This window comes from Pseudophryne corroboree, chromosome 6, assembly GCF_028390025.1.
Source record: "Pseudophryne corroboree isolate aPseCor3 chromosome 6, aPseCor3.hap2, whole genome shotgun sequence".
NCBI classification, from domain to species: domain Eukaryota; kingdom Metazoa; phylum Chordata; class Amphibia; order Anura; family Myobatrachidae; genus Pseudophryne; species Pseudophryne corroboree.
Window position 1 is genome coordinate 104,692,779 of NC_086449.1, and position 12,114 is coordinate 104,704,892.

The 12,114-nt window shown below is 46.8% G+C and overlaps 5 protein-coding genes across 5 annotated transcripts; 3 read left to right on the plus strand and 2 right to left on the minus strand.

Moving 5' to 3' along the window:
- Positions 1-1,600: 1,600 nt before the first annotated feature.
- On the minus strand, positions 1,601-2,278 carry LOC134934895 (histone H1B-like). The gene has a single exon (XM_063930234.1). It carries the CDS (start codon positions 2,255-2,257, stop codon positions 1,601-1,603), a length of 657 nt encoding a protein of 218 aa, XP_063786304.1. The 5' UTR covers positions 2,258-2,278.
- Positions 2,279-5,632: 3,354 nt separating this feature from the next.
- Positions 5,633-6,043, plus strand: LOC134936514 (histone H3). Its single transcript, XM_063931583.1, has one exon. The coding sequence runs from the start codon at positions 5,633-5,635 to the stop codon at positions 6,041-6,043; it is 411 nt and encodes a 136-aa protein (XP_063787653.1).
- Positions 6,044-6,737: 694 nt separating this feature from the next.
- LOC134936517 (histone H2A type 1-like) lies at positions 6,738-7,198 on the minus strand. Its single transcript, XM_063931585.1, has one exon. The coding sequence runs from the start codon at positions 7,196-7,198 to the stop codon at positions 6,806-6,808; it is 393 nt and encodes a 130-aa protein (XP_063787655.1). The 3' UTR covers positions 6,738-6,805.
- Positions 7,199-7,547: 349 nt separating this feature from the next.
- Positions 7,548-7,954, plus strand: LOC134936518 (histone H2B 1.1-like). The gene has a single exon (XM_063931586.1). The coding sequence runs from the start codon at positions 7,548-7,550 to the stop codon at positions 7,926-7,928; it is 381 nt and encodes a 126-aa protein (XP_063787656.1). The 3' UTR covers positions 7,929-7,954.
- A 1,386-nt stretch (positions 7,955-9,340) lies between these two features.
- Positions 9,341-9,652, plus strand: LOC134934390 (histone H4). The gene has a single exon (XM_063929837.1). The coding sequence runs from the start codon at positions 9,341-9,343 to the stop codon at positions 9,650-9,652; it is 312 nt and encodes a 103-aa protein (XP_063785907.1).
- Positions 9,653-12,114: the final 2,462 nt, after the last annotated feature.

Here is a 12,114-nt window from a genome sequence, read left to right on the forward strand (position 1 = left end):
ACTGATATTTGGTGTTTTGTATTTTACATGCTCTGTACTATGACATTGGGCATCGGCCTTGGCAGACGACGTTGCTGGCATTTCATTGTCTCGGCCATGACTAGTGGCAGCAGCTTCAGCACGAGGTGGAAGTCGATCTTGATCTTTCCCTATTTTTGGAACCTCAACATTTTTGTTCTCCATATTTTAATAGGCACAACTAAAAGGCACCTCAGGTAAACAATGGAGATGGATGGATACTAGTATACTTTTGGATGGACGAGCGACTGCCGACACAGAGGTAGCTACAGCCGTGGACTACCGTACTGCGTCTGCTGCTAATATAGACTGGATGATAATGATATAAAAAATATATATATATCACTACTGCAGCCGGACAGGTATATATTATATAATGATGGACCTGCTGGACACTGTCAGCACTGCAGACTCCTAAAGTTAACTACTAGTATGAAGAAGATAGAAAAAAAATAAACACCACAGGTAGGTATACAATTATGGACGAGCGACTGCCGACACAGAGGTAGCTACAGCCGTGGACTACCATACTGCGTCTGCTGCTAGTATAGACTGGATGATAATGATATAAAATATATATATATATATCACTACTGCAGGACAGGTATATATTATATAATGACGGACCTGCTGGACACTGTCAGCAGAATGCGTTTATAGAATAAAAACACCACACGACGAGTGTTTAACTTTTTCAGGCAGACAATCACAATATACTGGTGGTCACTGGTCACTGGTCAGTCACACTGGCAGTGGCACTCTGGCAGCAAAAGTGTGCACTGTTAATAAATATATGTACTCCTGCTATAACTGCTCCCCAGTCTCCCCCACAATTCAGCTGTGTGAGCAGTGAGCACTCAGCACAGTCAGATATACATAGATGATGCAGCACACTGAGGCTGAGCACAGATATGGTATACTGTGTCACTGTGTATCGTTTTTTTTTCAGGCAGAGAACGGATTATATTAAATAATAATAAAACTGCACTGGTGGTCACTGGTCAGTCACTAGTAAACTCTGCACTCTCTGAGTACTCCTAAGCTCCAGTAAATCAAGTGTCTCACTCTCAATATCTATTTCTATTCTAAACGGAGAGGACGCCAGCCACGTCCTCTCCCTATCAATCTCAATGCACGTGTGAAAATGGCGGCGACGCGCAGCTCCTTATATAGAATCCGAGCCTCGCGAGAATCCGACAGCGGGATGACGTTCGGGCGCGCTCGGGTTAACCGAGCAAGGCGGGAAGATCCGAGTCTGCCTCGGACCCGTGTAAAAAGCGTGAAGTTCGGGGGGGGGTTCGGTTTCCGAGAAACCGAACCCGCTTATCACTAATTATTTCCCGATCAGTCTTGCTACAGTAGCGCTAATAAATAACCCTGCGTTACGTATTAATAAGCAACCAAAAATCCCACGGAGAGACTGCTGAACTGTAACGTTATGTGGTGACTCAATATCTGTACACAGGGCGCCCCCAACTGGTCACGCCGTGCGCCTACAGCTCTGCCGGGACAGGGTGGGTGGCTCTGAAAAGAGCCTTTGGGGGGATAACAAGGAAGCGAGGCTGCTACGGCGGCTCTTCCATCACTTCTTGGCCGCAGCTTTCTTGGGCTTAGCTACCTTCTTGGCCGGGCTTTTGGCGGCTTTGGGCTTCGCCGCCTTCTTGGCCGGACTCTTGGCTGCTTTGGGCTTCGCCGCCTTCTTGGCCGGACTCCTGGCCGCTTTCTTGGCCTTCGCGGCTTTAGGCTTCTTTGGGCTTTTGGCAGCAGCCGCTTTTGTGGGTTTCTTCACCTTCTTGGGGCTCTTGGCTGCACTCGGAGCTTTCTTGGGCTTCTTCGGGGACTTGGCCACTTTCTTTGCCGCTGGTTTCTTGGGCTTCAGGGCGGCCTTCTTGCTCTCCAGCTGATTCTTATTGAGCTTGAAGGAGCCGGAAGCGCCGGTGCCTTTCACCTGGGTGAGCGTTCCTTTGGTCACCAATCCTTTCACCCCCACTTTGATGCGACTGTTGTTCCTCTCCACATCGTAGCCTCCGGCAGCCAGTGCCTTCTTCAGGGCGGCAAGAGAAACTCCACTGCGCTCCTTGGAGGCGGCCACTGCCTTTAAGATCAGCTCGGAAACGCTGGGCCCGGAAGACTTGCCGCTTTTCTTGGCTCCCCCTGCAGCTTTCTTCGGCTGCCTCTTCTTTTTGGCTGCGCCCTCTGACGGCGGGACAGCGGCGACGGCTGGTGCAGTTTCTGCCATGTTAGCTCAACGTCACTTTAACCAACAAATGGTAATACAGCACAAGCCGCTCTCTGACGTCTTTTATATACGGTGCCTGCTGTGCTGTAATTGGCTGCTGACCTGGTGCGTTCTGTGCTCTCATTGGCGGAATAAGCAGTCTTTGTAAACCCTTCCCTGTCTGAGTGTAAGGGGAAATCTGCCCTCACCTTGTGTTTCCCTAACGCAGAAAAAGAGTCTTTTATAGGGCATGAGAAAAGCAGCGTGCCGCCTCTCTGCACCACACCAGTACTCCAAGGTCTCCCCTAAGCCTACACGGCCATTGCTAGCCAAGGCGCTGCAAAGAGAGCCAGGAATAGCCGCTGTCAGCTTACTTACACCTGGCTGGATCTGTCCAGCATGTAACACATCTGTACTTTTCTGCGAGGCTAAAACGTCTGATTGGGGCATTTTTCTGTCCCCCTGGCACTACATGTAACGAAGGTGATCTGGGGCTCAGTCTGTGCAGGGGTGGCAGCATTTTCAAAGACATAAAGGTGATGGTTGGGCTCCTGTACACCCGGGTGGCTAGCACAGGCAGGTTGCCCCACAGCGTATTGGCAGTCTTGTTTAGGAACTCTAGTTACTGTGACAAAAGAGAGATACCCAGCATAGTCAGCCACAGGTTAACCCTGCCTGTCTGAGATTCTCCCCGACGTGTAGAATGTTGGTGGCATTTTCCCCAAATGTTTATGAAATTACCCATACAGACATGAATGTACATTTATGCAAGATCGGTGTGTCAGAGTGAGGGCTATGGTGATCTGTTCCCATTACGAGTTCTCTTTTAAAAATCTGTTCACATTACGAGTCCTCTTTTAAAAATGCCAAAGTATGAGACTTTGGCATTTTTAAAAGAGGACATCGGAGCTCTATAAGAGGAATACTTCTATTCCTCCCATGTGGAATCATTATGAATATTTGTATAATTAGAGGGAAAAAGTAGGAATATTAGGGATCATTAGGGGGATAATTAGAGAGACCACTTGTAATAGTGCTAGGTGAGAGGAATGGATGAAACGAGGATAAATAGGTGAAGGGTTTAGGATGGCAATGGGAAACCTAGCAGGTGCACAGGTGTGAGGAGGAGGAGGAGGAGAAGGAGGAGGAGAAGAAGAATCATTACATGGCAAGTACTAATTGCAGAATAAAAGCAGTGGATGCCATTTTCAAGAAAGTACATAATAGTCCGATGATTTAGGCATATAAATGGATGATAGACATATGTGCACACAATAATTCTGGGGAGTAAATTTAACTGATGAAGTTTGCAGAATAAGAAGAGAGACAACAGTCACCCGAGGAGCACAGGTTCAACTAATCTTACTTTGTAAATGTACTACCGTGATAAAAGCAGGTGCTGCAGCTTCAGCTGTGAACGTCACTGACGGACAGCAGGAGAAAGATGCACCGAGACCACAAGGCTGAATGTCCAGAGCAGGCATTCCCAACCATGGTCTTCAAGGCACACTAACAGTGCAGATTTTAGTGAAATCCAGGCTGCAGCACAGATGATTAAATCAAAATAACTGAGCTACTAATTAAGTCACCTGTGCTGAAGCCTTGATATCACTAAAACCTGCACTGTTAGTGTGTCTTGAGGACCGTGGTTGGGAATGCCTGGTGTATAGAAGAGGCGGCTGCGGACCGAAGCATCAGAACCTCTTGGGGAAACATTGTGTCAGCAGAGATCCACTGTGGATGCAAATTTGTGAGGAGAAGGGCAACGCAGAGTAACAGACCAGAGTTCAACGGCATTGACCAGTGATGGAAAGCACAGGTATAGACTAGGGCAGGTCAAGAGCAGTGTTGAGAGAAGATGATCGCCGTAGAGGAATGGAAGACAAATGAGGATGGACATGAGTTATGGACAAACAGAGATGATGACTGCTAACTGAAGGGCGTGGACCAGCAGCAAGTACCATCAAGGTCTGAACCTCATCCCCACCCAATGATGGCAGGCTGGAGTAGGGTTCTAGAGCAGTGGGAGTCTGCAAAGAAACTCCAGAGCAAGTAGGGAAACCACAGAACTCGATCTGTGCCACACCAGTGGCTTTCTGCGTCTCCAAGGATGGTATAAAAAGAGAAAGAAGGAAAGAACCAGTAAAAAAAGGCAGAAAGGCCCTGCTCCTTCTTACTATGGAATGTGTGCATTGATTAAATGTCCCCATATTACTAATTATTTCTCAGCGGTAAGTAATAGCACAGTGAGGAGTCATGGGTAGTAGCACACTCACGTTGGACTCTGGAGCAGACATTGTTGGCGTGCTGCACCATCAGAAGAGGTGATAGATTATTATTGAATTAGGATTGTTTTTAATTATTATTATTTCTTCACATAAACTATGGTAAATATATATTGGCCTTAAATCCCTATGGTCCCATTTAAGAGCCTAAACTCTATTATATTATCATAAGTATAACTTTTTCTCAATTCTTTAAGAGTGTAGTTTTTTTGGACCCCTCCCTCCTCCCCAAGAACAAGCAAAATGGATATCAATAAAATACATGTGCATAAATACAAATTCAGTGATTATAATACGACAATGCACGATTGGCTGTACATGCAGGTCCTTTAGTTCTGTGTTTTATTTATTTATTTATTTTACATAGTTTCCACTGAGTAGTAGAATTGCCCATTTATGTAATCCAGATCTACAGTAGCCTTGTATTTTCTTCATGCAATGTCCCAGACATATAAGGTTTAGCTTGTGGTCTAAATGGATACATGTGCACAGATTGTATCCACAAATGTTTCAATAGGATAGTTACAATTGTATCATGCTATAATACTGTCTCCCATTAGTATCAAATCGTTTCACACATGCAGAAGTTCTTTTCATACTCAATTTTAAAGCTACCATACTTACTATATGCTAGAAAATACATAATATGTATTTATGGGTTAATAATGAAACGATTGTTATTTTAGATCAAATAGTATGCAGAGTGTTTTTTTTTCTTTTCTTACTGCAGTCATATATTAATATCTCCCTGGAATTAGTAGTTATAGCTTGTGTATATATATATATATATATATATATATATATATATATATATAGTATTTACTCTTTTATGTTAGTATAATACACATTCCGAAAATCTGATTATACTCAAATCTAAAGCTTCAGAATATGCTATGTAAGGGGGTATATATTTCTACTTTACAAGTACAATTGAGATGGGGAAAAAAAAGGAGAAACCAATTCTTGGCGGTCTTTTTGAAAAATCCAAGGTTTTGTCTAAACCAATCAGGTTGAAAGGCGTTTCTAAGTCCCCTAATTACAGGGCAGCAATGTGTATAAATAGAGCTGTAGAACGTCAGCTCTCCATCCATTCATTCTACAGACGTTAGAGATGGCCAGGACCAAGCAAACAGCGCGTAAGTCCACTGGCGGCAAAGCTCCCCGCAAGCAGCTGGCGACCAAAGCCGCCCGGAAGAGCGCCCCAGCTACCGGCGGTGTAAAGAAGCCTCACCGTTACCGACCCGGGACCGTTGCTCTTCGGGAGATCCGCCGCTACCAGAAGTCCACTGAGCTGCTGATCCGCAAGCTGCCCTTCCAGCGTCTGGTGCGTGAGATCGCCCAGGACTTCAAGACTGACCTGCGCTTCCAGAGCTCCGCCGTCATGGCCCTGCAAGAGGCCAGCGAGGCTTATCTGGTGGGGCTCTTCGAGGACACCAACCTGTGCGCCATCCACGCCAAGAGGGTGACCATCATGCCCAAAGACATCCAGCTGGCCCGCAGGATCCGAGGGGAGAGGGCATAGATACTCGGCACTTCCTATACACGCAACAACACAAAGGCTCTTTTCAGAGCCACCAAGTCTTTCTAAACGAGCTGCAGCATAAGTCACCCCTCAATGTCGGAGTAACAGGATGCGGATGAATCCTCCGCTCTCCACCCATAGCAGCTTCAAATGACAGGCCAAATCTATGAAGTTTACATATATAATACGATAAGCAAGCCGCAAAGTGAATAATGGAATGTTGACTGTCAAAAATTAAATATTTGGACGGACTGCTTCACAGACAGTACATCGTTACTAGTGTTCCGCCTAGATACCCTTGTACAACCTATTTTCTTCAGCAGGGATAAGAGGCTATTCTCACTTTTCAATGGTCAAATCATTTTATTTAATGCAGCTGTTCTCATTCTAGCTTTGTTACGTCACACGGAGAGAGACTATGGTTTCTCCCTCTATATACTTTATACGGATCAGCTTCCCACTCCTATAAGCGGAAGGGGCCTCATTTGCAGCATGCAGATATTGCAAAGGGAATATTCAGACTATCATTCGATTTCACCACAACAGACCAGGGCTCCTAAAGGGTAAGGGAGCGTTTATACCTTTAGCGGTTGTATGGACGGGATGTGGAGAGGAAAGCGCGGCTAGCCCGTCAGATATCGCTACAACACAAGCAATGGCAGTACACACAGCTCTCCTGGGAAGATGTGGGTGGCTCTGAAAAGAGCCTTTGTGTTGTGTGCCGGGTACATTGTTTCTGTGGTGGAAGCTGCCAGCCTCACATTACTTGCTCTTGGCCGGTTTGTGGCTCTCGGTCTTCTTGGGCAGCAGCACGGCCTGGATGTTGGGCAGAACGCCTCCCTGGGCGATGGTCACCCCACCGAGCAGCTTGTTGAGCTCTTCGTCGTTGCGCACAGCCAGCTGCAGGTGGCGGGGGATGATGCGGGTCTTCTTGTTGTCGCGGGCGGCGTTTCCGGCGAGCTCCAGGATCTCAGCCGTCAGGTACTCCAGCACCGCGGCCAGATAGACCGGGGCACCGGCTCCCACTCGCTCAGCATAGTTTCCTTTCCTCAGCAGACGGTGAACGCGACCGACTGGGAACTGGAGACCGGCCCTGGATGAGCGAGTCTTGGCCTTAGCCCGGGTCTTGCCGCCTTGTTTGCCTCTGCCGGACATGTTCAGTTCACAAAACAAAGAGTATCTTTCGACAACAAACCGAGAGGAAATGTGAGCCTGTAATACCGCCCTCCTCCTATATATACACTCAGAGAGGATCAACCGCGTGCTCTGTGATTGGTTTGCTTCCTAATGAACCAATGCTGCTCAAGTTTATCCACAGACCAATCCGCAATATGTAGTGAAGGGGGTGTTAGGTACCTCCCAGTGTCACGTGACACTTCTACCCTATAGCGTTACCAGAAGCGGTGAATCTTCGTTTGCATAAGCTGCCTATAAATACAGCAACCCCGGGCTTTGTACCGCACACATTTTCTGCATTGTGTAAAAGGACAAGTGGGTGGTAAAAATGCCTGATCCAGTAAAGTCTGCTCCAGCGCCCAAGAAAGGCTCAAAGAAAGCCGTAACCAAGACCCAGAAGAAGGATGGGAAGAAGCGTAGAAAGAGCAGGAAGGAGAGTTACGCCATTTACGTCTACAAGGTGCTGAAGCAGGTGCACCCTGACACCGGCATCTCCTCCAAGGCTATGGGCATCATGAACTCCTTTGTCAATGACATCTTTGAGCGCATTGCGGGGGAAGCTTCCCGCCTGGCTCACTACAACAAGCGCTCCACCATCACCTCCCGGGAGATCCAGACCGCCGTACGCCTGCTGCTGCCGGGAGAGTTGGCCAAGCACGCCGTGTCCGAGGGCACCAAGGCCGTCACCAAGTACACCAGCGCCAAGTAATCTCCCCTTCCTCTCCCACACGAACACAAAGGTTCTTTTAAGAGCCACCCACCTCCTCGCTAATCGGGCTGTAACTGTTATTATTTGCGCTGTGTCCTGTCTCCCTGAATTTGACTGAATCACAGTAATCTAGGCTGTGTTGTAGTTTCTCCATTCCTTATACATGTGCATCTTGTTAGTCGGATGCTGGGGAACTCCCCTCTAGTGTGCGAGCTAGTACAGACCCCCCTGTTGATGATTACTGCGTGCACAGCGACATTCTCTCCGCTCTCATGTACTGTAAAACACGTTCCAGATGTAGATCAGGTTTCTACAGAACTCGTCAAAGCTACAGATGCCAGGGCTTCTAAAACGCAATAGAGCGCAGCAGAAACACTGCCCGTGTAGTTGCTGTGTGACTAGCACATTATTTTCTGTCTGGTTCAAGTGATACAAACTGGATTGTTACCTTGTTAATATCGCTACTATCTCAGGCAGGATGACTTATTAAGCAACTTATTCTTGATAAACAGGTGGTTAAAAGTCGGTCTTCGAGATACTATGATATCGTTGCAAAAGTAACAACGGGATGCAAACTGCGGTGCCCCTGCTTGTACCTAGTCCATTATGACCTCACAAAATAGGATTCCCGTTTAGGCGCACACGTACCAGTGATGCTCGTTGCTGTAAAAACCGCTTCAATGGTTATTTGAGGAGTAGTAGTGATCCGGGTCGCAATGTGGGTGAGCTCTAAGGTACGGTTCAGCTGACCCAGTTGACATACTATTATTATTTACACCTAATATACAATATTTTAAGACGGCGAGAGAACATAGCTGATACGCTGGCGCTCGCTAATTAGAGATCGAAGCGAACCGAGCCTGGGTGCCAGGAATACTTTTAGCTAGGGTCACCTCAGAAGCGGCGTGCCATTGGGGGAGTGTTCCCCTACCGGGTTTTGAATTGTCCACTCCGGTTAACTTGTTTTGACCCGCCGAATTTAGCTCGGCTCTCATTGGGCCATTCCGATGCATCGCCCTCCTAGCCCAAGGCGCTGGTGTGGGTCCGACTTAATAGCGATAAACACTCTATATGTATTTGGAAAATATATTATTTATCATTTCAGGGAGAATGAAATGTCACTACTTTTCGTTAATTGGCTATAGGTGTAAGACCTTCTTTTACTATTTTACCCATACTCATTTTACTCTCGAAATGTGGGATCAAATGGATCCAATTATTTTTTTTAAACATTTATATTAGATATCTGTTCACGGAAATGAATAGAGATGACGAAGAGAAAGCTGCCACTGTATTGCGGTGTGCTAAGTCAGAAAAGGCGGACTACCCAGGTCCGCTCTTCCTCTTAATAAAGGGCAGCTGTGAGGCGATCAGCTCATTCTTACTGATTGCAACTCGCAAGCTGTTTGAAGATGTCAGGAAGAGGCAAAGGTGGTAAGGGACTCGGGAAAGGAGGCGCTAAGCGCCACAGGAAGGTGCTGCGGGACAACATCCAGGGCATCACGAAGCCTGCCATTCGCCGTCTCGCTCGCAGAGGTGGCGTGAAGCGCATTTCTGGCCTCATCTACGAGGAGACCCGTGGGGTGCTGAAGGTCTTTCTAGAGAATGTGATCCGGGACGCCGTCACTTACACCGAGCACGCCAAGAGGAAGACTGTCACAGCTATGGATGTGGTCTATGCTCTCAAGCGCCAGGGCCGCACTCTGTATGGTTTTGGAGGTTAAGATCTGGCTCCTCTCTTTGGCTGATCTCCTTTCCCGAAACACGCTAACAAAAGGCCCTTTTAAGGGCCACCTAGAGTACTCCTGAAACGAGCTTTATGAACATGCTGCTTTTCAAGGGAAGCGTAATGTCACAGTCAGTTCCACAATATTAACGATAGAAATACACTTCTTTCCCATCTACAAAGTCTCGCTGGATATTCAAATAATAGACGCCAGAAGTTGCCATTTACAATGCATAGACCATATAGAGCTAGAATTTTAGTCAATCTGGAATGGAAAAAGGCAGCAGCATAATTGCCTCTGTCCATTTGGATGATGCCTCCTTGTGTCTGGGTGGAATCGGTTCGATATTATGTTATGAAAAATTCTGAAGGATGTAGGTGTAATATACCGTGCATAGCCTGCGCAGGAGGTGCTGTAGCGGGGTACTCTTGATAAGATGTGGAGTTAAAACGTCACTTGTATTATGACGATGACATACTGACAGAATACATGTCCTACAATTCAAGCATAGTGTATTAAGGCACAGCTGTGAATGTTTCTCCAAGTGTAGTTTATATATAATCTGTTACAACGACCTCTTGAACAATTATTAAGTAGGCAAGCTTACTTGCCAACGACTCTGATACAGGGGAATAGAAACTGCACAGAACCATTTGTCTCTACTGGAGGTTCTCTTTCTGGTATAGCAATCTCCCTGTTATTGTGTAGCTAGTGTTCTCAAAAAGTGCAAACAAACATTAAAAGGATACTTGCTTTTCAGCAGCTACCCTGCAGACTGTTCACCACAGGGAATGGTGAGTGTTCGAGTACACAGGAAGGAAGCATGCCGCTATTGTGAGCGGCCTGAGGTAGGAAGCAGGACATCCAGGTATTATTTCTAGTGATGAGCACCGGAAATTTTTCGGGTTTTGGTTTTGGGTTCGGTTCCGCGGCCGTGTTTTGGGTTCGAACGCGTTTTGGCAAAACCTCACCAAATTTTTTTTGTCGGATTCGGGTGTGTTTTGGATTCGGGTGTTTTTTTCAAAAAACCCTAAAAAAACAGCTTAAATCATAGAATTTGGGGGTCATTTTGATCCCAAAGTATTATTAACCTCAATAAGCATAATTTCCACTCATTTTCAGTCTATTCTGAACACCTCACAATATTATTTTTAGTCCTAAAATTTGCACCGAGGTCGCTGGATGACTAAGCTCAGCGACCCAAGTGGCCGACACAAACACCTGGCCCATCTAGGAGTGGCACTGCAGTGTCACGCAGGATGGCCCTTCAAAAAACTACTCCCCAAACAGCACATGACGCAAAGAAGAAAAAAAAGAGGCGCAATGAGGTAGCTGTGTGACTAAGATAAGCGACCCTAGTGTCCGACACAAACACCTGGCCCATCTAGGAGTGGCACTGCAGTGTCACGCAGGATGGCCCTTCCAAAAAACACCCCCCAAACAGCACATGACGCAAAGAAAAAAAGAGGCGCAATGAGGTAGCTGTGTGACTAAGATAAGCGACCCAAGTGGCCGACACAAACACCTGGCCCATCTAGGAGTGGCACTGCAGTGTCACGCAGGATGGCCCTTCCAAAAAACACCCCCAAACAGCACATGACGCAAAGAAAAAAAGAGGCGCAATGAGGTAGCTGTGTGACTAAGATAAGCGACCCAAGTGGCCGACACAAACACCTGGCCCATCTAGGAGTGGCACTGCAGTGTCACGCAGGATGGCCCTTCCAAAAAACACCCCCCAAACAGCACATGACGCAAAGAAGAAAAAAAGAGGCGCAATGAGGTAGCTGTGTGACTAAGATAAGCGACCCAAGTGGCCGACACAAACACCTGGCCCATCTAGGAGTGTCACTGCAGTGTCACGCAGGATGGCCCTTCCAAAAACTACTCCCCAAACAGCACATGACGCAAAGAAAAATGAAAGAAAAAAGAGGTGCAAGATGGAATTGTCCTTGGGCCCTCCCACCCACCCTTATGTTGTATAAACAGGACATGCACACTTTAACCAACCCATCATTTCATTGACAGGGTCTGCCACACGACTGTGACTGAAATGACGGGTTGGTTTGGACCCCCACCAAAAAAGAAGCAATTAATCTCTCCTTGCACAAACTGGCTCTACAGAGTCAAGATGTCCACCTCATCATCATCCTCCGATATATCACCGTGTACATCCCCCTCCTCACAGATTATCAATTCGTCCCCACTGGAATCCACCATCTCAGCTCCCTGTGTACTTTGTGGAGGCAATTGCTGCTGGTCAATGTCTCCACGGAGGAATTGATTATAATTCATTTTAATGAACATCATCTTCTCCACATTTTCTGGATGTAACCTCGTACGCCGATTGCTGACAAGGTGAGCGGCTGCACTAAACACTCTTTCGTAGTACACACTTGTGGGAGGGCAACTTAGGTAGAATAAAGCTAGTTTGTGCAAGGGCCTCCAAATTGCCTCTTTTT